The sequence below is a fragment of the Microplitis mediator genome, chromosome 9 (genome assembly GCF_029852145.1).
Source record: "Microplitis mediator isolate UGA2020A chromosome 9, iyMicMedi2.1, whole genome shotgun sequence".
Lineage (NCBI taxonomy): Eukaryota > Metazoa > Arthropoda > Insecta > Hymenoptera > Braconidae > Microplitis > Microplitis mediator.
The window spans coordinates 9,631,892-9,657,769 of NC_079977.1; the positions used below are offsets into that span (position 1 = coordinate 9,631,892).

The following is a 25,878-nucleotide window of genomic DNA, read 5'->3' on the forward strand; positions in this document are numbered from 1 at the left end:
ACTGAGACTAAGGGAAAGACACAGATCAGCAAGTTTAGACGAATTCTTGAGAAACGAAAGGCAGGTGTCAGTAGAAGGAGACAAGAATAAGAGGAAAAGAGAAGAGGAAGGGAAATTAGACAAAGAAAGCCCATTCAAAAGCAGCTATCTCATAAGACGAAGCCCAGAAAAAACAGAGAGAGACGAGAACAAGAAGCACCAGAAGGAGGGAGAGTTAGAAGATGTAGAGAAGAAAGGGGAATGAGAGAAGCTAAAGAAGGAAGTAGGAAAAGGAGGGGAGAACACGGAGAGAGAGGATATAGTGAGACTTATAGGGATGATGCAGGACATGAAAGCACAAATTGAGAAGGGAAACGAAGAGCATAAGTTGCGGAGTATTGAACTGGAAAAGAAACTAGAAGACAACAATAGAAGGTGGGAAGATAAAGAGAGAAGACTAGAGGAAAGGCTAAGAAAAATTGAGGATAAACCAGGAGAAGTGATCAGAAACAAAGGGGAAATCACGGAAGAAGACAAGGAGGGTATAGTTAAAGAGGTATTAAACAAGCTAGAAGAAGTCCGCAGCCTAACCTCAGCAAAGGAAAGAGAAGAAAGGGGAAACGAAAGAAAGAAGCTAGAGGAGGAACTAAAGAAAGCTAGTAAGAAAATGGAAGAGAGAGAAAGGAAGGAGAGAAAGAATAATATAGTGGTGAAAGGGGTTAAGGGAAGAAAAGAAGAATTAGAAGGGAAAGCGAGAAAGCTACTGGAGGAAAAGTTCAATCTAGGAAGTGAAATCAGAGGGGCGAGAATTATGGGGAGAGAGGGCAAGGAGATAGTTTTAGTAGAAATGAGTAGCTAGGAAGCAAAACAAAGTGTAATGGATTCAGATGGAGATGCGAAAGAGCCACAAAGGAAAAGAAGAAAGGAATGGCGAAAGGAGGAATTATAACGGGAGTAAGAAAAGGTCTGAAGGAAGTAGAAGTGGGGAAAGAAGGAGAGGAGGGGATACAAGAGAGAAGGATTAAAGTAGAAGAGAAGGTATGGCGGATATTCACAATGTATAGCAATGGGGAAATGACAAGCAAGAAATAAACGTAAGAAGGAAAATGAAACGTAAATATTTCTTAATACTCGATAAACCCAATAATTACTCAAAAAAACTTTACTCAATTACTTAAACTTTACTCAAAATTACTCGATAACTGAAAACTTAAATTACATAAAATCGGGCTACGTTACACTTCGCCCACCAATCACCCCTCTCATCTTCTCCAGATCCTGACGGACGCCAGCCGACTTTAATGACCCCAGTATCAGCAACCGGTCTAAACGTACACGTAAATTAAAACCTAAAAACTATACCCTTTGGAGATGAGAGACATGACCGGTGGTAGCGGCATATCCTGGTGCGCTCAGTATGCTAGGTTGTGGAGAGAGGGTCGCGGTTCTTTTAATGCGGAAGAAGCCGATTAACTAAATTAATTTTAAAAATAAAATGACAAATGAAAACCAAATAAAATACCGTAAAGATGACGCGAGAGTGACACGGAGGGCCCAAAAGACCCGCGGTCTAGTACCCTCGGTCCATCACGCAAATAAATACCTGAATACAACATCGGGAACCTCTCAACGACGACGAATCAAAAAACTTAATACACTACTAGGTAAAATATAAAATAAAATAAATAATGCGGTAATTCGCAACATTAATTAATCCGACAGACGGCTCTAAGAGCATCATACTACAGGCTCCAAAACGATAAGAGTCTAGGGTGGCGGTCAAGGTCCACCTTGGGGACTCTACGACTCACTACTGCTTACTCCAAAACTCCAAACTCGATTACTGGGTCGACTCGTACACGAGCGACGCCAAGTCTCAACGTCCTTGCACGACGGTAGTTACCTAACTGCTACTTCATAATCTCCCACTCCAACTCACTCGCTCCACTCCATCTCTTTCAATCTCACATTCTCGCTTCTCCATCCATTCTTATCTTCACAAGTATACGAGCCGTGGACTCACGGGCCTTCCCGTGATGTCACTCCCCGTGATATCCGAAGTTAGCGAATTTTTGGCTTCCTCGAGCATCACAAACGAGGCCTGCCACCCCCTCAAATAAACGTACACGTACCCCAGCTAACTCCGGGTACCACCACGAAGGGGCGGCGACATCTCAGTCGCACCTCTGCGATCACCACGTCAACCCCGAGGGCTAAGCCTAGGCCTAGTCGTCATCACTGGTCAGGAGGCACGTTATCTTGGCCACTATCCGCGACACAGCTAGACATCCCGCGTTAAATCCACGCTCCATCACACAGACACTCTAAAACATACTACATACCGTACACGTACTCTATAGCACAGTTAACTACCATACACATTTATACTCCATATGCTCAACTCACTATCTACTACACTCAACTCAACACACATACCCACGTTATCTCTCTCTATCACACAGACTCACACGTACTCCAACCTTCAACTCCATCTCCTCGGCAATGTAACGTCACAAAATATTGGAGTAAAGGAAGAGCAATACGTGATCATAGGAGGGGATATGAACGCGAGAACTGAGGAAACGGGGCACTAAGGTGATTCGTTTTGAACGACTATTTTTTTTTCTCACTCCCACTTGAAAATATTGTTATAGACACTGAAAAAAAATTCCCTGCAAGTGCCAGCCCTTTATTTTAATTTGAAGAACTTCATATCTGATTTTGAAGTTTTTCCATTTAAAATACATAGGAAAGTTGGGATTTTTTTTTAATTCTCTATAACTCAGCCGCAATTTAAGTTATCGGGTCACCGTTTGCGGCATTTTTTTTTAAATTTGATACTCTTCAAAAGTCTCCTCAATAGTTTTACTCGGACTCTAATTGTTTTTTCTGTATTGGTTCTGAAAATAATTTTTTTAATAATAATTTGGGTTTTTAGTTGATATTAACAAAATAACGAAATTTACAGAAAAAATGCAGGTAACGATTTTTTAGGAAATTTTATTTGCTACAAAAAAGGTCCTTTTAGTTAAGTAGCTCAAGTTCTTCGTTCTTCGTGATATAGGGATATTAGTAATTTTGTAAATAAAATATTTGTCAAAAATTTTTCCGAAGTTCATCGATTTGTACCCTTCTGATTGAAATGACTGGATTAAATTAATGAAAGGAAATTTGTTGACTGATTCAAAATTGAAATGAAATAGTATTTGGTGGAATTTTTTGACAAATATTTTATTTACAAAATTACTAAAATCCCTATATCACGTGAACGAAGAATTTGAGCCACTTAACTAAAAGCACTTTTTTTGTAGCGAATAAAATTTCCTACAAAATCGTTATCTGCATTCTTTCTGTGAAGGTCCTAGGGGTATAAGTATAGTGAATCGGCCCCAAAATAATGTTTGAATTACACTTTGAGGATATGTTATAACAGGGCTATGCTGCTACTCTGGTCGTCCTTTTTAAGGGCGCCACTGGAAGTAATAACGGCCTCCCAGAGCCAGATCTTGGATCGTCAGGGTCGGTGTAATGTTGTTTAATTGTAAGAGAAAGATGAGGAAGGATAATTTATAAATAAATTAATATGATTTCAACTTTCCACCTTTATACCTTTTATTTAATTAAACCTTTTTAACTTATTATCTTATAACCTTGTACCTTATAAACCTTTTTAAACCTTATCACTAGATACCTTATATAAACCTTATAAACCTTATAACGATATACCTTTTATAAACCTTTTATTTTAACCTTTTTATATGAACCTTTTAATTTATTTATTACCCGCAATATTTCATTTAAAACCAATTCTAATTAATAACCCGCAATAATTAAAATATAGCTGTTACCTTTGGCATATCACACACACACACACACTTTTAGACCTTATTAGCCAACTACCTTTGGCACTAAATTTAAAATCGCTTAACCTTCGCGAGACCTTATTTTCTAGTTTTACAAATCTTGATCATCCCGATCTACACTGGTCACAGAAATTAAGGGATAGAAAAAAAATCCGAAATTTTTAGGTGATTTTCAACATGCTGTAACTCGGTGAAAAATGGTCGTATAAAAAAACTAAAAAAAGCAAATTGTAGCCTCAAGTTTCTAGTTTTCAGATCTGGACCTTAAAATTTTTTATCATGTACGGTTCCGGAGTAATCATAAGAAAACCAACGAAAAAAAAATTTTCAAAATTTTTGCTGGTCTTTCAATACCTCTATGGGCGACAATAAATTTTTTTGAATAATCCGACTGTCTGACTTTTCTCGGAAATTTTATGCCCTTTAATTTGGTGGGCTCAAAAAGTCTCTACGACGATTTGGCGCCGAGTTATCATTGATCAAAGCAAAAAAGTCCATTTTGGCTTTGATAATCAATAACTCCGGATGTATTGGTCGTACAGAGAATGGAAGCAGGGTTTTGAAAACTGAAAAACATTCTCTATAAGGCAAAATTAGTGGCATTTGATAGAAAAATTTTTTTTAAAGCGATATTGTTTGGTAAAAAACAGGTCAAAATTCACAAATTTAAGGATATTCGGAAATCTTGCTATAACTTTGGATATAACGGATGAACAAAGGATATCTTCGACTTTTTTTCAACCTCAAAGTGCCCTGAAAAAATCCTGAAAATTTCAAATCGCTGCGATTTTTCTTTCTTAGTGCCCCGAAGCTTTAAATTTATCGATTTTGTCAAAAATCACCATAACTGGTAGTTTCTCGGTTTTCGTTCATTTTTTCGATTTGAAAATGGTTTTTTTACCGATAATCTTCATTTCTTTGATCAAAAAGATCGATTATCGAAAAAAATTGAAAAAAAAAAATTTTGAAAAAAAAATTTTTTTTTTTCAATATTTTTTTTTTCATAAACTTTTTTTTTTTTAATTTTTTTATTTTGTTGTATCTGCAATGATTTATCATTGTCAAAAAACATTCCTAAAATTTTTTTTACCGCCGGCATTAAAGTTACCCAAAGCGTATGTTTGTTAAGTTGACATTTAAAGCAGATGCAGTTACAGCGGTAAAAAAAATTTGAGGAATTTTTTTTGACAATGATAAATCATTGCGGATACAACAAAAAAAAAAATTTGAAAAAAAAAAAGTTTATGAAAAAAAAAATTTTGAAAAAAAAAAAATTTTTTTTCAAAATTTGTTTTTTTTCAATTTTTTTCGATAATCGATCTTTTTGATCAAAGAAATGAAGATTATCGGTAAAAAAACCATTTTCAAATCGAAAAAATGAACGAAAACCGAGAAACTACCAATTATGGTGATTTTTGACAAAATCGATAAATTTTAAGCTTCGGGGCACTAAGAAAGAAAAATCGCAGCGATTTGAAATTTTTAGGATTTTTTCAGGACACTTTGAGGTTGAAAAAAAGTCGAAGATATCCTTTGTTCATCCGTTATATCCAAAGTTATAGCAAGATTTCCGAATATCCTTAAATTTGTGAATTTTGACCTGTTTTTTACCAAACAATATCGCTTTAAAAAAAATTTTTCTATCAAATGCCACTAATTTTGCCTTATAGAGAATGTTTTCCAGTTTTCAAAACCCTGCTTCCATTCTCTGTACGACCAATACATCCGGAGTTATTGATTATCAAAGCCAAAATGGACTTTTTTGCTTTGATCAATGATAACTCGGCGCCAAATCGTCGTAGAGACTTTTTAAGGCCACCAAATTAAAGGGCATAAAATTTCCGAGAAAAGTCAGACAGTCGGATTATTCAAAAAAATTTATTGTCGCCCATAGAGGTATTGAAAGACCAGCAAAAATTTTGAAAATTTTTTTTTTGTTGGTTTTCTTATGATTACTCCGGAACCGTACATGATAAAAAATTTTGAGGTCCAGATCTGAAAACTAGAAACTTGAGGCTACAATTTGCTTTTTTTAGTTTTTTTATACGACCATTTTTCACCGAGTTACAGCATGTTGAAAATCACCTAAAAATTTCGGATTTTTTTTCTATCCCTTAATTTCTGTGACCAGTGTATTTGACACACACACACTCACTCAGTCCCCTGGACTATTTTACACTCACTCTGAATTTATTACTAAATGGCGTCCTGCCATCGACTAATTTTCTCAACACAACTTTTACTCTTTAATAAATAAATTAATTAATTGAATATTTAAATTTAAGAGATTAATTCAATTAATTAATTATTTATTTTTTATTCCTCCCTTAATTCTTTTACATATTTTATTTTTCGTTCCAATAACTTTGGTGAGTCGGTCACCTTTTTCAAACGCTTCTCCTCATCTCCTTCCTCTAGTTTTCAACTATTTTATTCCCGCGTTAAATTCTTAACTTTCCTTTTCCATTTATTTTATTTATTATCCTTACTTAGTTTATTTATTTAATTGATTAATTATTTTATGTAAATTAATTTCCTTAATTAATTTTTGACTTGTCACTACCGGTGACCTTGACGACGGAATTTATTCTTTTTCCCAAGACATGAATTTCTTTATTTTAATTTTAATTTATTTATAATTATCTTAATAATTAATCTATTAATTCTACGACTCTATTGTTGACTAGGCTCAATAATTTCCGGTACGTGGATTACACGATCTACCTGGAAATTTCTAGAACGTTTCCGGCGAACTGCCTGGATATATTTTACTACGCAATAGCTCTGGCAACCTGCCTGGAGTCAATTTAATTATTTAATTTATCTATTTTAATTCTAGCCAATTGATAATTGTTAATTTTCCGAATTAATTACGACGCGACGATACCAGATATACGACTAAATACTCAATAAATTTTTCCGGCTTTCGGCCTGGAATAAATTTATATAAATACCTTTACAACGATTAATTTTTCGCTGGTTTTGTCCTCGTCGTGTTAATTGTCCTGGTCACGTCCTGGGTTTCGGGTATTTTCCTTTTTGTCCGTCTCTTGTGTTTTATTGTCTGGTCTTGTCCGGTACTTGTCCTCTCTCTCTTACTCTCACACCAACCCGCGTTCTCTCCTTTACCTGCTTTTCAAATACAATAAGTAATTTTGCCAGGGAAATACCGGCTATCTGCCTGGTATTTTATATACGAATTGCAATTATTATCGCTTGGTTCCACAATCGAAAACCCAAGTGTGAATAAACAATTACCTGTTGATCTAATTTATGGCGTCGGTTGATGGCGTCTTTTCTCTTATACTTTCTTCGATGCGTCTTAACAGTCCGGTCGCTCTCGTGACAAGTGCCGCTGTTCGTTCCGGCTTCCGTTTATAAAATCTTACACCCCGTATGACTTCGGGCGTCTTCGGTTATCAGTCACTCCTACTCAACGCTAATTGGGAACTGACAGACGAGCCTCCAATTCTCACTCCCCGGTCGACTAGTCGCAACCTACCAGGATAACCCTGAGTGGTATTGCAACTATACCGACGGTGTGAACAATAGATTTTATTTTGAATTTAATTTGGACGCGGTAAATTCAATTTACCCCGTTACAATGTAGGTACTAATAAAATACTAAGATCCTGAAAGGTTCAGATGGCTAACTAAATCCGTTTCCAAGAAAATAAATATTATATAGAAAATAAAAGAATTTTTATTTCTCAGGATAGGCTTGACCGATTAGTCTAAACATTTAGCATGTTTTGGGAGCTCATAATAGCTTTCAAAAAAAATGATTACCAGTCTTATAGCTTCATAAGATCCTTGAAAAAAAAATTGTTTTTTTCTAAATTGTTTTTTCTAACTATGATCAAATTTTGGCACAATTATGAAACTATTTTTTTTATAAGCCTTATGTACTCCCCTATAACACACAATTTTTTCAGATTTTTAAAAAAGGTACGCCATCGTTAAAAATAAAATAAAAACCATTTTTCAGCTCATTTAATGCATCTATTTAAAAAGTTTAGGTTATACTTTTTAAATTTAATGCATATTCAGATAATTTGTAGCTATCAGGAATAATATTTTGTATGTAAAACAATGACAAAAATTTTTTCATCAATGTAAAAAATTAAAATAGTTAAAAATAATTTATTATTTATTAATTTTAATAAATATTTTTAAGAACAACTTTTTGTTTCAAAGCTTGATGATCAGAGCATTTTTTTATTATTTTTTCGTTGGCACTATGAATTTTTCTAAAAACAATTCAATTTTTTTGAAAAGATTCTCAAAATCGTCGCTAGGTGGCGTCTCGCAAAAAGAAAAATGATAAACAATAGATAATTACCGAGTTTGTAGTTTCTACAGTTTAAAAAACATTTTATGTGATAAATAGTATTATTTAAATCATAAAAAAAATTATGTCTTCCAAGATAGTCAAAGAAAACTGTTGTATTCGCTCAAAGTTTTTGAAAAAAGTTCCTGGTACTTATAAGCGTTTATGTGCAAATGAAGACATTGATAAATATTCATTTGTTTATGATTAAGATTTTTCTATTGGTGACGGTGTCTGTGGAAAATGTCGATTGGAGATGTATAAAAAAAAAGTTGATCCTGAAACGAGATTACATTATTCTGAAGATGAATCAGAAAGTACTGTCCGTGAATTGTTAGAAAAAACGGAGTCCAGTTGATCTCAAATGACATTGTCTCAATCAAGTTCTGGGGATCCATCCTTCGAAGCGAACATCACATGTACCGACAACAATGCAGAGTACATTGAAGTTCCCATCAGAAGAACTGTTTCAACGCATAAATATTGCTGTGTTTGTTACATTGGTGATAAGAATTTGATAGTGATTCCTCAAAGTGGTAGAACGCAGTCCTTTATTAAACGACGAGTTTACATTCCAAATGGAAATCGATGCTGTCTGAATCATTTAATCAATAAACGTTTTTATGATGAAGATCTGCATCTTATAAAAGTTTATTCTAATTGGACTAAAATGATATCTTCGAAATTTAACAACATGATAGAAAACTTTGCTGTTGAATGTGACTCCACATTATTAGACAAAATGGACAATTGTCATATCTCAGATGATGACGGAAGAAGATCTTCAAATTTTTTTCACTGGATCTTATCAATTTAAACAAGCGATATCAGACTTGTCAGAAATAATAGATGACTTGGGTAATATCACTATTCAGTATGTGAAAGACCATTCAAACATACTAAAAGCTCAAGTTCAATCACGTCATATAAGCAGAAAAGTTAATGGACGCTTCATTGACTATAAACCAAATAGTATTAGACACAAAAGTGTCGTGAGACACAGCTGTGAGTGTGCAAATGGTCTCAGAACTATTGGATGTTGCTCCCACGTTGCCGCAATTGTTTATTATTTGTCGCACGGAAGATACTTATCAAAAATTCCAAGGCCTTCTGCAACATTGAGTAAATTATACAACAAAGATAATACTACAGTTGTAATTAAAGAGGACAGTGACGAAGATTAATAAAACTTTTTTCTGTAAAATATTTATTATATTTATACCTCTTATATATATATATATTTTTTTTTTCATTTAATTGTTTATTTATTTAAACCTAATTTCATTTTGTATAAATCATCAAGCTTTAAAACAAAAAGTTGTTCTTAAAAATATTTATTAAAATTAATAAATAATTGATTATTTTTAACTATTTTAATTTTTTACATTTATGAAAAAATTTTTGTCATTGTTTCAAATACAAAATATTATTTCTGATAGCTACAAACTATCTGAATATGCATTAAATTAAAAAAGTATAGCCTAAACTTTTGGAATAGATGCATTAAATGAGCTGAAAAATGGTTTTTATTTTATTTTTAACGATGGCGTACCTTTTTTAAAAATCTGAAAAAATTGTGTGTTATAGGGGAGTACATAAGGCTTATAAAAAAAATAGTTTCATAATTGTGCCAAAATTTTATCATTGTTAGAAAAAACAATTTAGAAAAAAACAATTTTTTTTTCAAGGATCTTATGAAGCTATAAGACTGGTAATCATTTTTTTTGAAAGCTATTATGAGCTCCCAAGACATACTAAATTTTTAAACCAATCGGTCAAGCCAATCCTGAGAAAAAAAAATTTTCTATTTTTTACATGATATTTATTTTCTTGGAAACGGATTTAGTTAGACATCTGAAACTTTTAAGGACCTTAGTATTTCATTAGTACCTACATATCCTCAAAGTATCATTCAAATATCTTTCCGGGGCCGATTCATCATACTTACACCCCTAGGGCCTTTCGTTATTTAGTTAATATCAACTAAAGACCCAAATTATTATTAAAAAAATCATTTTCAGAACCACTACAGAAAAAACAATTAGAGTCCGAGTGAAACTATTAAGAAGACTTTTGAAGAGTATCAAATTGCCTAAAAAATGCCGCAAACAGCGACCCGATAACTTAAAATGTAGCTGAGTTATAGAGAATTAAAAAAAAATTCCAACTTTCCTATGTATTTTAAATGGGAAAACTTTAAAATCAAATATAAAGTACTTAAAATTAAAATTAAGGGCTGAAACTTGCAGGGAATTTTTTTTTTCCATGTCTATAACAATATTTTCAAGTTGGAGAAAAAAAAAATAGTCGTTCAAAACGAATCATCCTAGGGGCACACATGAAGATAGCGAAGGACGTAATGACAGAAGAAGATCAAAAGACAAAGTTATAAACAAGGAGGGGAAAATTCTAATGGATATGGTGGAAGAAAGAGGTTGGAGGATAATCAATAGTACGGGGTGGAAAGACGAAGAGGGGGAGTGGACCTATATAGGGGAAAGTGGGACATCAGTACTGGACTACATGATTAAAAACAGAGGAGGATGGGAAGAAGTAAGGGAGTTCAGAGTAGGTGAAAGAGTCGAGTCGGATCACCAACCATTGGAACTAGTGATACGAGGACAAAAAGAATTTCAGGAAGAAAAGAGAGAAAGAAGAAAAAAAGAAATCTCGTGCTGAAACAAGGAAGGAATAAAGGACTATCAAGATAAAGAAAAGGAGGTGGAGATTGGTGATGGCAGTGTAGAAATGATACGGGAAAAGATAAGAGAGGCAGTAAGGAAGTGTAGAATGAGGAAGATAATAATGATAGAAGGGAGAAGAATAAGAGAAAATGAGTGGTGGGATAAAGAATGCAAAAAGGAAAAAAAGAGGTTAAAAAAGCCTTCAGGGAGTGGAGAAGGGGAAAAGGAAGAAAGGATGAGTACATAACAAAAAGAGTGAAATTTAGGGAACGGTGCAAGGAGAAAGAAAGAAGGAAAGCGGAACCACTAGAAGATGAGGTGAAAAACATGCGAACGAAAGCAGAAATATGGAAATTTATCGGGAATTTAAGGAAAAAACGGACAGGGGTGAAGAAGAGTATAAAAATGGAAGAATGAAGAGAGCATTTCAACAAGTTGTTGGGGAGGGGGGGTGATAAAGAAAAAGACCTAGGAGCGAATAGGGAAAAAGAAAGGTATCAAGAAGAGGTCGTAAGCGACCAAGAAATTGACACGCAAATAGAGAAAGTTAAAAAAGAAAAGGCAGCAGGAGGAAACGGATTAGAAGGGGGAGGGGGGCAGGAAGTTTAGTGCAAGAATAAGGCGGATGCTAAGAGAGCTAATGAAGAAAGTATGGAGAAGGGAAGGATTTCCAGAGGAATGGAGGGAGGGGATAATCAAACCAACACACAAAAAAGGAGACGTGGAACAGGTGGGGCATTATAGGGGGGTTACGCTATTGGATACGGCAGACAAGATATATGCTGCAGTGCTGGCGGAAAGGCTGAGAAAGGAGGTGGAGGAAAAAAGGATATTGCCAGAAACACAGGCAGGATTCAGGAAGGGAAGGGGAACCATAGACAACATTTACATATTGCAACGTAGGGTGGAAAGAATAATTGAAGGGGAAGGGTCTCTAATAGCGGATTTCAGTGCGGCGTTTGACAAAGTGGACAGAAGGGAACTTTAGGAGTCAATAGAGAAGTTAGGAGTAAGGAAAGGATTGGTAGAGAGGGTAAAAGAGATTTATGAGAAAACGAAAAGTGCGGTGAGAGTGGGGGAGGAAGTGTCGGAGTGGTTCTGGACCAAAACAGGGGTGAGACAAAGAAGCCCTATCAGCCCAATACTGTTCGCTTTACTGATAGCGGATATCGAAGCGGAGATGAAGAAGGGAATGGGGGGCATGAGAACAGTAGATAAGAGGGTATAGACGCTGGCATTTGCGGACGATATTGCACTGCTGGAAGGTGAAAAGGCAATGGAAAAATTATTGAAAAGGATGAGGAACTATGCGAAGAGGAAAAAGCTGGTACTGAACACGAAAAGGTCGAAGATAATGAAGTTTAAGGGAGGCAGAGGAAAAATAGGAGAAAGAAAATGGAAATAAGGAGGGATAAAGATTGAGGAGGTCAAAGAAATCAAGTATTTCGGATATGTGCTGAGCAGAAATGAAAAGCATACAGAATTATGAAACAGGTCTGGGGGATCGGAGAGAGATGGTTCAGGAATGACTTCGAAAGGAGGGTGATACTGTTTGACTACCTGGGAATGGGGGTAATGATGTACGGAGTGGAAATATGGGGGATGAACTAGAGAGGGTACAGGTGAAATATCTAAAATGGATATTGGATTTGGACAGGTGGACACCAGACTACATAGTATACCAGGAAACGGCAAGGAACAGGATAGGGGTAAGAGCGGCGAAAAGAGTGGTAAGATTCGAGGTGAAGATAATCAAAGGGAGGAAGAGACTGTTAGTGAAGTGCATGGAGGAGAGGGAGAACAGAGGGATAGAAAAAGGAATAATAGGGGACAGAGAAAAGTTTTATAGATGGAATGGGTACAGCGTAGCGGAGATAAGAGCAGTGAGGAGAGAAGGGAAGGATATAGAGAAGATAATAGAAAAAAGAGAAGTAGAAAGACAGGGGCAATGATATAAGAAAGTAGTAACTTACAAGAGACCCAGATATCTGTGTAAGAAGGGGAAAAATGGCAGCCAAAATATGGTTGCAAGGCTAAGATGTGGGAATGAGGAAAGAAGCAATAGATACTGGGAGAAAGAGAGGGAAAAAGAATGTAAAATATGTGAAGGGAAGGAACGCTGAAACATATGATGGAACATGTGGAAGAGGGACTGAGAGGAGAGGTCAAAGAAATGCTGAATGAGAGAGGTGTGGATAAAGCGGTGGAGTGGGTACGAAGCATAAGAAGACAGGTCAAAAAGGCGGAAGAGAAATGGGAAACGAAAGGAAGACTGAGGGAGCAAGCGGAGGAAAAGTAAACAAAATGTGATAATTCAAATAGGAATGAGAAGAAAAGCTGCAATAAGGAGGAGAGGGAAGATAGTGGGAGCTGAGAGGGGAGAATTGTGATAATGATAATTAAGGATAATAGAAACAGGAATAAAAGTGGAGTGAATGAGATGAATGAAAGCTGTATTTAATACAAGGCATTTGTGTAACCGAGTCCTCGGAACTTGGCCGATAGGCCGTTTTGTATAAATAAACAAAAAAAAAAACAAATAAAATACTTGAAACTCAGTGAAAATTTAGTTATAACTGTCGAAGTTTAGCAAAACAATCATACTAAATAAAAATTTCTTAAATAACTCATATTAATATTTTTGTAACTCATATTTTTTCAACTAAATTCTTTTATATTTATAGAATAAATTTTTAATTTCCTTTATATTTAGTTTCAAATAAAATATGGAACTAATTATAAGAACTGTTACAGACATTGGACGATTTTTAAAGGTATTAAGTAAATAAATAAATAAATAAACGAATAAAATGGTTATATAATACATAAAAAATGTTGGACACCTTAAAAATGCAAATTTTCTTAATTATTGTTTAAAAATAATAATAATTTGTTTATAGAAAAAATCTATTAATTTTCTCATGTCTGCAATTTTCAGTGTCACTTTCATGACTGAAAAGGTTATGTTATGCTACACAAAAAAAGGATTTCTCGGTCTAAAAATTTTTTACTCGCGCCAAGAAAATTTTTACTTGCCCTAACAAATTCTGCATTATGAATTAAAATCGAAAATTTTCTTGGGGTGAGGAAAAATTTTCTTGAGCCAAGAAAAATATTTTTTGAGCGAAAAAAAAATGTCTTACGCCAAAAAATTTTTTCAAGTCTTAAGCAAATTTTTGATTTTATTTCACAATGCAAAATTTTTCTTGCGCGAAGATAACTTTTTTTTCTGTGTAGTACTTACGCTTCCGTTCTTACCGCAGCTATACATTTTTTTTCTTCGATTTAATTTTCATAAAGCAACCGCAAATCTAGAAAATTTGCAATAATTTTTTTTCGCTCGAATGTTTGCAGTTTACAACACAACAGCTTAGATGACTCATTTTATTTTTTTTAATTAAAAAAAAATAATAAATAAAAATTAACAAGTGTATTTAAGGTAGTACTACCGTTACCACAGGTGTCAAATTAGTGCTATGTGTAATTTGGCTAGAGTAGTATTTTCATTTGGCAACGCCGCATAAAAACTAAAGAGACAGAAATACATTCGGTTTCACTCAACATATGAGTTTATGCGCGGAAATCTATTGCGCATACATTTGTACAATGAATACCGCATTGGTGCATGTTTGAATTTTGCACGCGTCCTAACCTTTTCTGCGGCGTTGCCACATTTAAGTCGACTAGTACTTTTTTCTCAATCATTTATTAATTGTTCTTATCACAGGCTCTGAGTTTATGGTTTTATTTGCACATAATATTCAATAAATTTTTCTCTTTCTATTGATACCAAAATTATAGAAATCTCAACGTCCAGTTTTGTGAAATAAAATAAAGTCTGTGATTTCCCATGAGGATCAATGTTAAACGCAAAAATTTATAAATATTAATATCTTTTTTTCAGTGCTCTGTAGGCCTCCAAAAATTTAACTGCTTAATTATGATATTATAAAGTACCAATATGCCAAGTTTCATTAAATTCTGAACGTCAATTCTAAAACCGGTAGTACTACCTTAATACGCCAGAAGAATAAAATATTCTCCCATATTACCGGATTTATCGGTAGCTCACGCTGGCGTTAATATGGTTTCCCCTACCATGACTTCGCACGGAGCGAATAAGTTATTATTATTATTGCGTTACTGCGTTGTTACATACACGTAATAATTATTATTCACAATTGCTTATTATTATTTTGCGGCAAATATTTGATTATTTGCCATTAGTATTTATTATTTACTTTTATTGTCTATTACTTGCGATAATTACTTGATTATAATGATAATTTATCGTTTATGAATTTAAATATGACTGAGTGAGAATTGGTCATCAACCCAGTATTTTTTCTATTAATTTATTTAACTGCTATCTCTTTCTTGCTATCCTTTTCCTAATCTGAAACTGCTCTCTGATCATTTTTCATTTTATTTTATTTTCATTTTCTTTCATTTTATTTCATTCGTATACGGTGTTCATGGAGGCGCCCGAACTGGCGCCCAATTAGGTTTTCTAACCCAGCCTGAGTTGAGCTGAGTATCCAGTGGAAGTTTTGGTCGTCTCCAAAGGAAACCTTTGGTTTGTTTTGATATTTTTATTTTAGTTTTTCACCATCGGAGGGCAGTAACGGCTATTATACACTAACCATACTCCGCCGTGGGTCGTGTAAAATAGTAGGGAACGTTATAATCTATGTATTATTTACTGAAAGTATAATATTCAATTTAATTTAATATGATTTACGTGTAGTTGAGGAACGCAATTGAAGCACTGCAGCTATTGGCACGTACTCCACATAGTCATCCGAGTTTGCCAACACCAACGGGGCACAGTAGTTCCAAGGACCGTTTGCTAGCTAAGAGTTCATCTTATTTGCCTGATGAATTATCATGGGGTCCGTCGACTAGACTAATCGACTCTAGTACTCAGACTGATGGTAGTGATGTTGCTTCTGAAGATAATTTGAGGTACGAAAACTGGGTAAAAAGTAATCCTCAACAAGTTTTGGTCATACTTGGGTTAGATTCAGAGTTGATCAGCACTAGTGTTATTAATGAACATGATTATCATCATTCAACGACTTCCACATCGTCATCACTACCACCACCACCTTATGAACCACTTCCATTGTTTCATGGTTGCAGTTCATCACAGTTACAGGATTCTTCACATTTCCAAACTGGTAAATTGTTTTTTTTATAAATATTGTCAATATTTCAGAATTCATGTTAAAATATTGAACTTCAATTTGATTAATGGAATTTATAAAAATTTTTTGTAAAAAATTACTTTTTGAACATCCCATTATAAAAATCGAAGATGTTCGAGAAATTCGAGAAGATAGCATATTACTTAGCACTCTGTACTCATGTTTCTAAATGTTAAGGCCAAGAAACGGTAAACAATTTTTCGCAACTCAAAGTCAGAAAGCAAGTCTTTGATTGGTTAAAAATAATACTACAAAAAAATAAATATCGCAAAAAACGTCCACGTTGTTTGTAAAAACAAAAATACATTTTCGAGCTCGTCGAGCTCAAAGAAACTCTTGGACGCATGTGTTTTCTTATGAGCTCATCAAACTCAAACAAATAAAGTTTCATGTTCGAGGTTAAAAATTTCAGAATCAAAAAAATTAATGAACAAGTGTTTTTAAATTGTTATTCATGATAAGTGATTGATGTAAAGATTAAAATAAGTTTTGACTCAAATCAAAGAGTCAATATATAAAATATCCGAAAAAAATATTAAAAACAGTATTTTTTAAATTTCTCCATTGATAATACACTGATGCAAAAAATTAAAGGAACAGAAAAATTTTATGAATTATTTAGTGATTTTTGGAAGGCTGTAACTTGGTGAAAAATAATCGTATCGAGATTTTAAAAAAAGCATTTTATAGCTTGAAATCTCAAGTTTTTGTGCATTTTTGCAAAAATTTTTTGAAAAGCTCCGGTTATCGCGCAAACATGAAAAATACCGCGAGACAAAAAATATCTGATTTTTTTTTTTTCCGAAGAGCCCACGGACCGCGGAAAAAATCTTTTAACTAAACGAATGCGTAGCTCGTTAGAAAATTTATTCGGCTTCAATTTGTTTTTATTTTCTAACCTCGTAGGACAATTTGTCACAGAGATATCAGCCTTCAAAAAAAAAAATAATCCTTCTGGCTTTGATCATCGATATGTAACAGGGTATATCTCAACCTTGCCAAGTTTGGCCCCTTTATTAATAGATCTTAAGAAGGGCGCCACTGGAAGCTAAGTCTTGGTCTTCCAGAACCGGAGATGTTAATTTTATACATCAGGGTCATTGAAATATATAAGAGTGAGGAAATTGAGGGATTAAATTTATTTAACACACAATTTTAAATCAATATAATTTTTACTTTTATTTAACAAATGACAATTTGGCCCACCGGGCTTCTCTATTACTTATAATTATTTATCAGAAAGCTTTGTCTACCGGAGTTTTATTCTTAACAACTACGGAGTCCCCTGGACTTTTATAACTAATTTGGTCACCGGCCAGATCCTCTGGATCTTTACTTTAAAACAAAATTAGTCCCCTGGACTTATACGAAAATGGCCACCGGCCTGATCCCCTGGATCTTTTATTAATCACGACGAACGAGTCCCCGGGACTTTCACGAAAATGGCCACCGGCGTGATCCCCTGAATCAATTAATTTTAAAATTTAGTCCCCTGGACTCTATTAATGATAGCCACTGGCCTGATCCCCTGGATCAATATAAAAATAAAATTGGCAACTTGCCAAATCCCCTGGATCTATTACATTAAAATATTTCCACCGGAAATTTCATTGATCACACACACACGCTTAATATCAAGTCCCCAGGACTGTATTCACACACACACGTTTACAATAATTATTTTCCAACTAAATTCACACACACTTTGCTATAGTCTCAATTTTATTTATTTAGAAATTTTCCATTTCTTTTTATTTCTCACACGACAAACTTTTATATTCTCAGTTTTCCAAGTATCAACTTTTGGGTGAAGAATTTACTGACACTGGAAAACCGACGCCACGACTGACGCTGTCTCTCTCTAGTTCACGCGTATCTACCTCTCTCTCTCTAATTCGTGTACGATTTGTCTTCACATTAATAAACAAATTTTTCAACAAGAACTGACTTCAAATTTACTAATAAATTTACTCAATGACTTTAATACTTTATTACTATTTCCACAGCATTTTTAAATTCAGTCTTGTAAATTCTTATGTCTTAAAACTAATTTAAATTAACAGTTTCTTAGTATTTAATTTTTAAATTATAATTTTTGGCCTCCTGTCGAGAATTTTCCAGACGGACCGCGTGATAATTTATAAAAGATTCTGGCCCTGCCGAAAATTTCTTCATATAAATTCGAACCAAAAACGGCGACTGCCCACGAATTAACTTAATTAATATTTCTTAATTAATAATTAATTAATAAGCCCGGGAAAAACGAATTATATATGGTCATATATAGATCATATACAGTCAGAACAAGTGATTCATACCGTCCATGGTTACAAGCGTACCAACTGATAAATCTATGATGCGATAACTCCCTGCAGTAGATTTCTTGCTAGCATAGTTATATGAAGGACAATTATGTTATAAGATAAATCCATGTTAAAACTTTTCTATGCAGAATATTTATATTGCAGGACATCTCTATGTAAGACATATCTATGCAAGATAAATCTATATAGGATATTTCTGTTGCAGGACATCTTTATGCAATATATCTCTATGCAGGATATCTCTATGTAGGATATCACTATGCAGGACATTTCTATGTGGCAGATTTCTATGCTAGACAAATAAATGTCTAATTACATTTCTCTACAGTAAAATAACTTTAACACATAGATCTTAGTTTAAAAAAATAATAAATAGTGGAATATTTTTTTTTTTTATTGAGGCTTAAATTTATGAAAGCGATGATATTAATGATGAAAATTCAAGTCAAGAAGCGTGTATTTTTTTGAAAAAAATTAAAAAAAAATTTTGAAAGTTCATCAAAATTGTCTCGTTGTCAATCGAGTAATTTTAAAAGTTACAACTCGTAAAAAAATTTTCGGATAATTCTTAAATATTCAAATAATTCGGAAATTCGAATTTCGAATTAAATAGTTATATTCAATTCGATTCGAATACGATTCGCACATCCCTAGAATTCGTTTTATTACCTCATAATATTACCTTATAATATATATTATAATTTCATAATATAATTTATAAACACATTGTTTATTTACTAAATTTATGAAAATATAACTATACGATTAAAACTAAAATTTTTGAAGTATGTGAGTTTAGAAAATTCTTTTACAGCGTTAATGAATAATTGTATTTTTGTATATTTACTCGTGAAGCCATAGTTTTACATATATTTGTCCTACATACAAATGTCCTGCATAGAGATGTCTTGCATAGAGATTTCCTGCACACAGATATCTTACATAGAGATATCTTGTATAGAGAAATCTTGCACAGAGATGTCCTGCATAGAAATATTCTGCATCGAATAATTTTGACATCGAAAATCTTGTAATATAATTGTTCTTAATTATAATTATGCCGACTCAGAAATTTACTACAGAGAGATATCCGAGCATAGAAATTTCTTGCATAGAGATTTCGGTTGGTACGCTTGTAACCATGGACGGTATGAATCACTTGTTCTGACTGTATGGTACATATATGACGATACATGGGAATATATAGTTTTCGATTGTTATTGTATATGAATATATATAACTATATATAGCTATTTTTTTATGGTTCTTGCTTGTCCCTTTCGGGTCATAAACCGGACCTCCGCCCCTTCTTACACACATCTTTTTACAAAGTACAAAGTGCAAAAATAATACAAAAAAGAAACAAACTTACATAATAATAAAAACTTACATCTACCGCCTTACAATTTTATTCCTTTACGTACTTCCACTCCTTACAATCCCTGCAAATCCTTACATCCCTTTACAATGTTATTTCCTCACACAACCTTCCACTCCCAGGATCCAAAAGAGAAAAAAAGAAAATTTTCCAAAAGAAAAAATTTCTTAGGCATCCTCATTCCTCCACTCTCTCCTACTCGCTCCGACTTCCGTTTTCACTTCTCTTTTCTATACATCCTCCCCCCCCCCTCTCCTCTTTCAATTTCTCTATCTCTATCAACCAATTTCCTCCCTGTCCTTCCTCTCCCAACACTTCCTTCCTCATCTCCTGCCATCCTTTTTCCAACCCAAACCCTGAACAAACCTCCCATACATGTTCCCACGTTTCCTCCTCTAACCCGCAAATCCTACATCTCTTTTTCTCCTTCTTCTCCCAGTACATCCCCCCTTTCATCCCATCACCTAGCCTATACCTTGCTACTCTTTTCCACCTCTCCTCCTTCCATTCTTTCGTCAAGAATCCCGGCACTTCTATCCTCTTTAAATACCTATATTCCCTGTCCTCCTTCACTTCTCTTATCTTCTCCCACCTTTCCTCCCTCCCCCTTGTCCTATACCCCTCCATCATCTTTTCTCCCCTCATTTCTCCCCTTCTCCAATTTCCTCTCTACTTCTACCATGTCCCACCCTCTTGACTCGTAGTATTCCCTTCTTTCTCCTTCCCACCCCCTGTTCCCTTCCCCGCTTTTACTCTTTTTCTCACCAAAACTCCACCCTTTCCTTCCTCAATTCTTTTCTCATACCCCCACGCCCTCATCCCCGCTCTTACCGCTAAACCATCTCTACTTAGTTCTTCTCTAACTGTATATCCCGGCACTCTCCTTGTTACACCTTACACCTACCTCAAAAACCTTTCCTGTAACCTCTCCACCTCCTCCCTCTTCTTCCATCCCCACACCCTCACTCCATAGCTCACCACCAACCATACGAGTTTGTCAAAGAGCCAAACCCTTCGCCCCCAGTCATTTCCGAATTTTCTTTTCCCTATCCCCAAACCTTTCCCACTAATATATCTCTCAAGCGTTCTAATCATTTCTCTCATCTCATCCTCCTCTTTTGCCAACAACACCACATCATCCGCATATGCCAGCACGTACACCTTTTTCCCTCCTCCCAACTCTACTCCTCCCCATCTTCTCTTTTCCAACTCTTCGTCCAAGTCCGACAGAAACGAGACAAACAAAAGTGGGCTTAGAGGGCACCCCTGTCTAACTCCCCTCTCCGTCCAAAACCTCTCCTCTCCCTCTTTACCCACTCTCACTTCATTCACCGTTTCTTTCAGCACTGTCTCACACCTCCTGACCAAACCTTCCCTAACCCCTCTCTTTCTCATACACTCAAATAGTTTCTTTCTGTCCACCGAGTCAAAAGCTGCCTTCAAGTCCACAAAAAGTAACATCATCTTCCCCTTTTTCTTCCCTATTTCCCTGTTCATTAGATAGTTTAGTACATAGATGTTATCTGCTGTCCCTATTTCCTTCCTAAAACTAGCCTGACTTGGTGGCAGCAGCCCTTCTTTTTCCACTCCCTCCCTCAACCTCTTTTCCAAAACCCCTACATACATTTCATACGCCGTTTGCGTCAGCGTTACCCCCCTATAATCCTCCACCTTACTACCATCCCCTTTCTTTACTATGGGTATCACCACTCTCTCCTTCCATCCTCCCGGCCACCCTTCCCCCCTCCACACCGTTCAACATAACTCCCATAACGCTACCGTTATTTCCTCTCCTCCAAACTTCCATACCTCATTTGGGATTCTCTCCTCTCCCATCGATTTATTTTCCTTCAGTCCTTTTAATACCTCTCTTATTCCTTGAAGAGATATATCCTCCTCCTCATCCCCTATGATCTCCTCCTCCCTTTCCTCCACACCTGTTCTACACTCCACCCCTCCTAACAACTCTCTAAAGTATCTATGCCATTCTTTCCTCTCAATACTTTCATTGACTCCCTTCCTTTTCTTCCTACCTTTGTTTACCACTTCCCAGACCTGTCCCTCTGACCTTATTGCTTTAATCTCTTTCTCCCATCTCATCTTCTCTGCCCGCTTTTTTTCCTTACATGACTTTCTAAATCTTCTCTTTTCGTCCTTATATTTCTCTACATCCCCTTCCTTCTCCCTTACTGCCCTCAGACTATCCCTTACTCGTATTTTTACCTCCTTACACTCCTCATCCCACCATCCATTCATATTCCTTTTACCTCTCGCCTTCTCTGTCTCCTCTATACCCTCCCTTACCTTCTCCCTTAGCATCCCCCATTCTTCCTCTACTCCCTTATCCCTCCTTCCCACCCCCTAAGCTTTTCTCTAAACATTTCTATCCCTCTCTTCGACCATACCCCTCTACTCACTCTGTCACTCCTTCTACCCCTATCCCTAGATTTCTCCCTCCCTCCTCCCTTAATCCAGACTACCACTGGTCGGTGGTTCGAATCCACTTTCTCTAGCACCTCCATCCTCCTCACTCTTTCTTTTACCTCTTCACTCACCACTGTATAGTCTATAACCGAACACCCCCTCTCCCATATGAATGTCCAATTTCCCTCATCGTCACCCTCCGTACACCCATTTAGAAATCCCCATCCTCCCCTATAAGACTACACAATTTCCTCCCATCGTTATTTTCTACCTTATCTTTTGACCTTCGTTCTATTCCCCTTCTTCCGTCGATTCCTACCCTTGTGAATCCCCCGTCCTTGCCTGTTCTCGCGTTAAAATCCCCTCCTATTATCACTTTCCTTTCCTCCCCTTCTCCATCTATCTAGTTTGCCATCTAGTTTTTTTTCACAGTACCCATTTTTCTAAACCCCTACTACCCACCACCATTCATTTCCCAGTTTCACCTGTCTTCCTATCCATCCATTCTCTCCGTTGTTTCCCTGTTTTTTTATTTCTAATCCCTCCTCGATGCCCAACAACATCCCGCCTTTTGCTCTCCCCTTTCCTTTATTCTTTACCGCGTCCTGCACCACCCACTCATACCCTTCTTTATGTTTTCCATTCAATCCTTTCCATCCTCTTTCATCCAGCCATGTTTCTATTAACACAATCACATCTCATTCTTTCAAGCCCACCCGAAACTCCTCATCCTTATTTTTCAATCCTGCTACGTTCCAAAATCCTATCTTATGTACCTCTATAGTTTTTCCCCCTCTCTCCCCCCGTTTTCTCTTCTTTTCTGTCCCTTCCTCCCTATCCCTTATCCTTATTCGTTTCCCTTTTTCTCTATCCACTCCTCCCCCACTTCGTCCCAGATTTTCCTCTCCCCATCCACCCACATTTTCATATAATCTACCGTCACCCTATTTCCCTTTAATCTTTCCATCTGTGCTTCTCTCTCTATCTTCCACCTGGTCCTCCTCTCATCCACCGTTAGATCATCCTCAATTCTTTCCCGATCCCCTTTCAGCTTGCTTTTCGCCTTCATAACTTCCTTTTTCTTTTCTCTCACCACCAGCTCCACCCACACCATTTCTCGTCCCTCTTTGTCTACCCCTCCTACTCTTCTCATGTTTTCCCTTCCCCCCTCTACTCCTATTTTTTCCCATATCTTTTCTACGTCCTTTTCGTATTCCACCCTTTCCCCTACTTCAACTCCTCTAATCACTATGTTTTTCCTTCTAACCTCCCTCTCCCTCTTGTCCATTTTTACTTCTAAACCCCTGAGCCTCCTTTCCTCTATCCCATTACCTCTCCCCCACCCCCCATCTTCAATATCTGATCCCTCTCCCCTCCGCATTATTTCCACTTTCCTTTTTCACTTTTTCTAGGCTTTCCATTTTTTCTCTAGCTCTATTCTTCTTCCCATTTCCACTCTGTCCGCCTCCCACATCCTCCTCATTTTCTCCCTCTCCTTTCTCGCCTCTGAAGCCAGCTCCTCTACCCTTGCCCCGATTTTTCCACACTCTGATTTCATTATCCCCTCTACCATTTTGATCACATCCTCCATTTTAGCTTCCTTCCCCTCCTTATCTGCTGTCCTCACTACTATCCTACTTCTTTTAAATACCTCAGCCTCCTTTAATTCTTTCGACAATCTTATTTCCCCTTTTTGTTCCCTCTCTCGTCTTTTTCCTCTCAGCACCGCCTCTACTAGCTCCCCCTCACCTCCCCTCCTTGCTAACCTTACTCTTTCAATACTTGGTCTCTTAATTAAGTTATCTTTATCACCCACACCCTACCTACTCTACTCGCCTACTCAGTCCCTTTCTTATCCACTCCCGTTACTCTGTTACCTATTCTCAACTACTTCGTTCCTACCTTACCTTCCTCTCAAAATCTCTACCCTGCCCTCCTCAGCGCCTCTGCCGGTTACTTTCAATTCTACACTTTACTCTTTCCCCTTACCCCTTGCACTTTTTACCCTAACCTCACTTTCTTTACCTCCTGCTGAACTTTCCTCTCCACTCTACCCCCTTATATTTTCTATTGATCACCCCACTCTAATATATTTTCTCTTTTCCACCCACTACTCTCCACTTTTCTTTTTCCCTTAACTCTACCTAAAAAACCCACTGCACTTTTCCCCTACACAAAACGCACACCCCTTATTTGTCACCGGAAATGGAAGTCCTCTATATAGGTATATATAGTGATATATGGTCATACATAGAAGTGAACATGAAAATTTTATGACAGAGTGTTTAGCTTGCCAAGTCTGGTCGCACCTAAGTATTATGGTCGAATATTAGGGCGCCACTGGAAGATGGACTCGGCCTTCCAGAACCGGATGTTAATTGTATTTATTTTATATGCTCAGGGTCGTTCGTAAATTTGATAATTTTGTGAGAGAGGAGAGGAATGATGAACAGGCTGAAATAAATTTTATTTAAAACTTTGCTTATAATTTCAATTATTATGAGCACCTTGCTTATTATTTATTTAACCCTTAATGACAATTAATAACCTTATGACAAACTATGCTTATGACAAACTAAACTTATGACAAACTAAACGCGTCCCCTGGACGTTTCCACACTCCCATACACACACGTATTTTAGGCGTCTTCCGGACGTAACACACTCACACACACTCTCTTTAAAAAACCGCCCACCGGACGTTAAACCTTTAACCTTAATACACTTTGATTAAAAAACCGTCCACCGGACGTTAAACCTTATTTTCCTTAATTTCTACTTTAAAAAACCGTCCACAGGACGTTAACCCGCTTTTCTTATTTCTAGTGTCCACCGGACATATCTTAAACCTAACTTATATTTTGTCCACCGGACTTACATCACAAACACAATTTCTTTCAATTAACATTACTTGATTCTACTTAAAACTCTATTTTCTTTTGTACTTTTTATATCATCACAATCTTTTCACCCAAAACTTCATGACTCTAATTCAACTAAAATTCCAATATAAAATTTCCGCATTAACTCATTCCGATTACAATTTATCACTTCCTTAATTTCAATTAACTCACTGATTTTACACGTATTAATTAATTAATTTGTTGTTTAGATTAAGTATTAATTAATTAATTTTTCCTTATAATTTTCCACTAATAATTTTACCAGTAATTTTATACATTAATTTACTTCACAATAAAATAATCCGTTTCTTTCCATTTTACTCAATAACAATATATCACAACTCTAGCGTCCTTTTTACGACTTCATTTTATTTAGATATTTTAATTAATTAACTTAAAATTAATTTATAATTAAATCGTGACTAGAATTACGTTATGAATTGACTAGAAATTCAGCCATTGAGTTGGCGTTACTCGGTCTTGAATCTTACTGACGAATTCAAGTAAATTAAAGTTTATTTATGAATTAATTCAGCCACTGGAATAAATTCTGGCCTCAATTAATTTATTGACGTGATCGAATAATTTATTTAGTTAGTTATTTACGCGGGAAAATTATTTTATTCCAGCCAAAGGCCTCGGATAAAATAAATTCAGAGTTATAGACACAATGGCGAATAAGAGCGGCGTGACACAACTTTTGAAAAACACGAGGCGCGTGGTTGTAATGGCCAACGGCCTACAACTTCCAATTTATATACGCGAGGACCAACGGAAAGATATTAA

The 25,878-nt window shown here is 35.8% G+C and overlaps 1 protein-coding gene across 6 annotated transcripts in view; it reads left to right on the top strand.

Annotated features, from left to right (window-relative positions):
* LOC130674864 (potassium voltage-gated channel subfamily H member 8) overlaps nt 1-25,878 on the top strand; it is a 535,814-nt gene that overhangs the window by 456,904 nt on the left and 53,032 nt on the right. For 5 of the 6 annotated variants that reach the window (XM_057480297.1, XM_057480294.1, XM_057480298.1 and 2 more), the window contains one exon: nt 15,604-16,036. In XM_057480297.1, coding sequence (XP_057336280.1) covers nt 15,604-16,036 — 433 coding nt within the window. The remainder of the gene's footprint in view (nt 1-15,603; nt 16,037-25,878) is intronic. The other variant, XM_057480299.1, reaches the window with a different exon arrangement.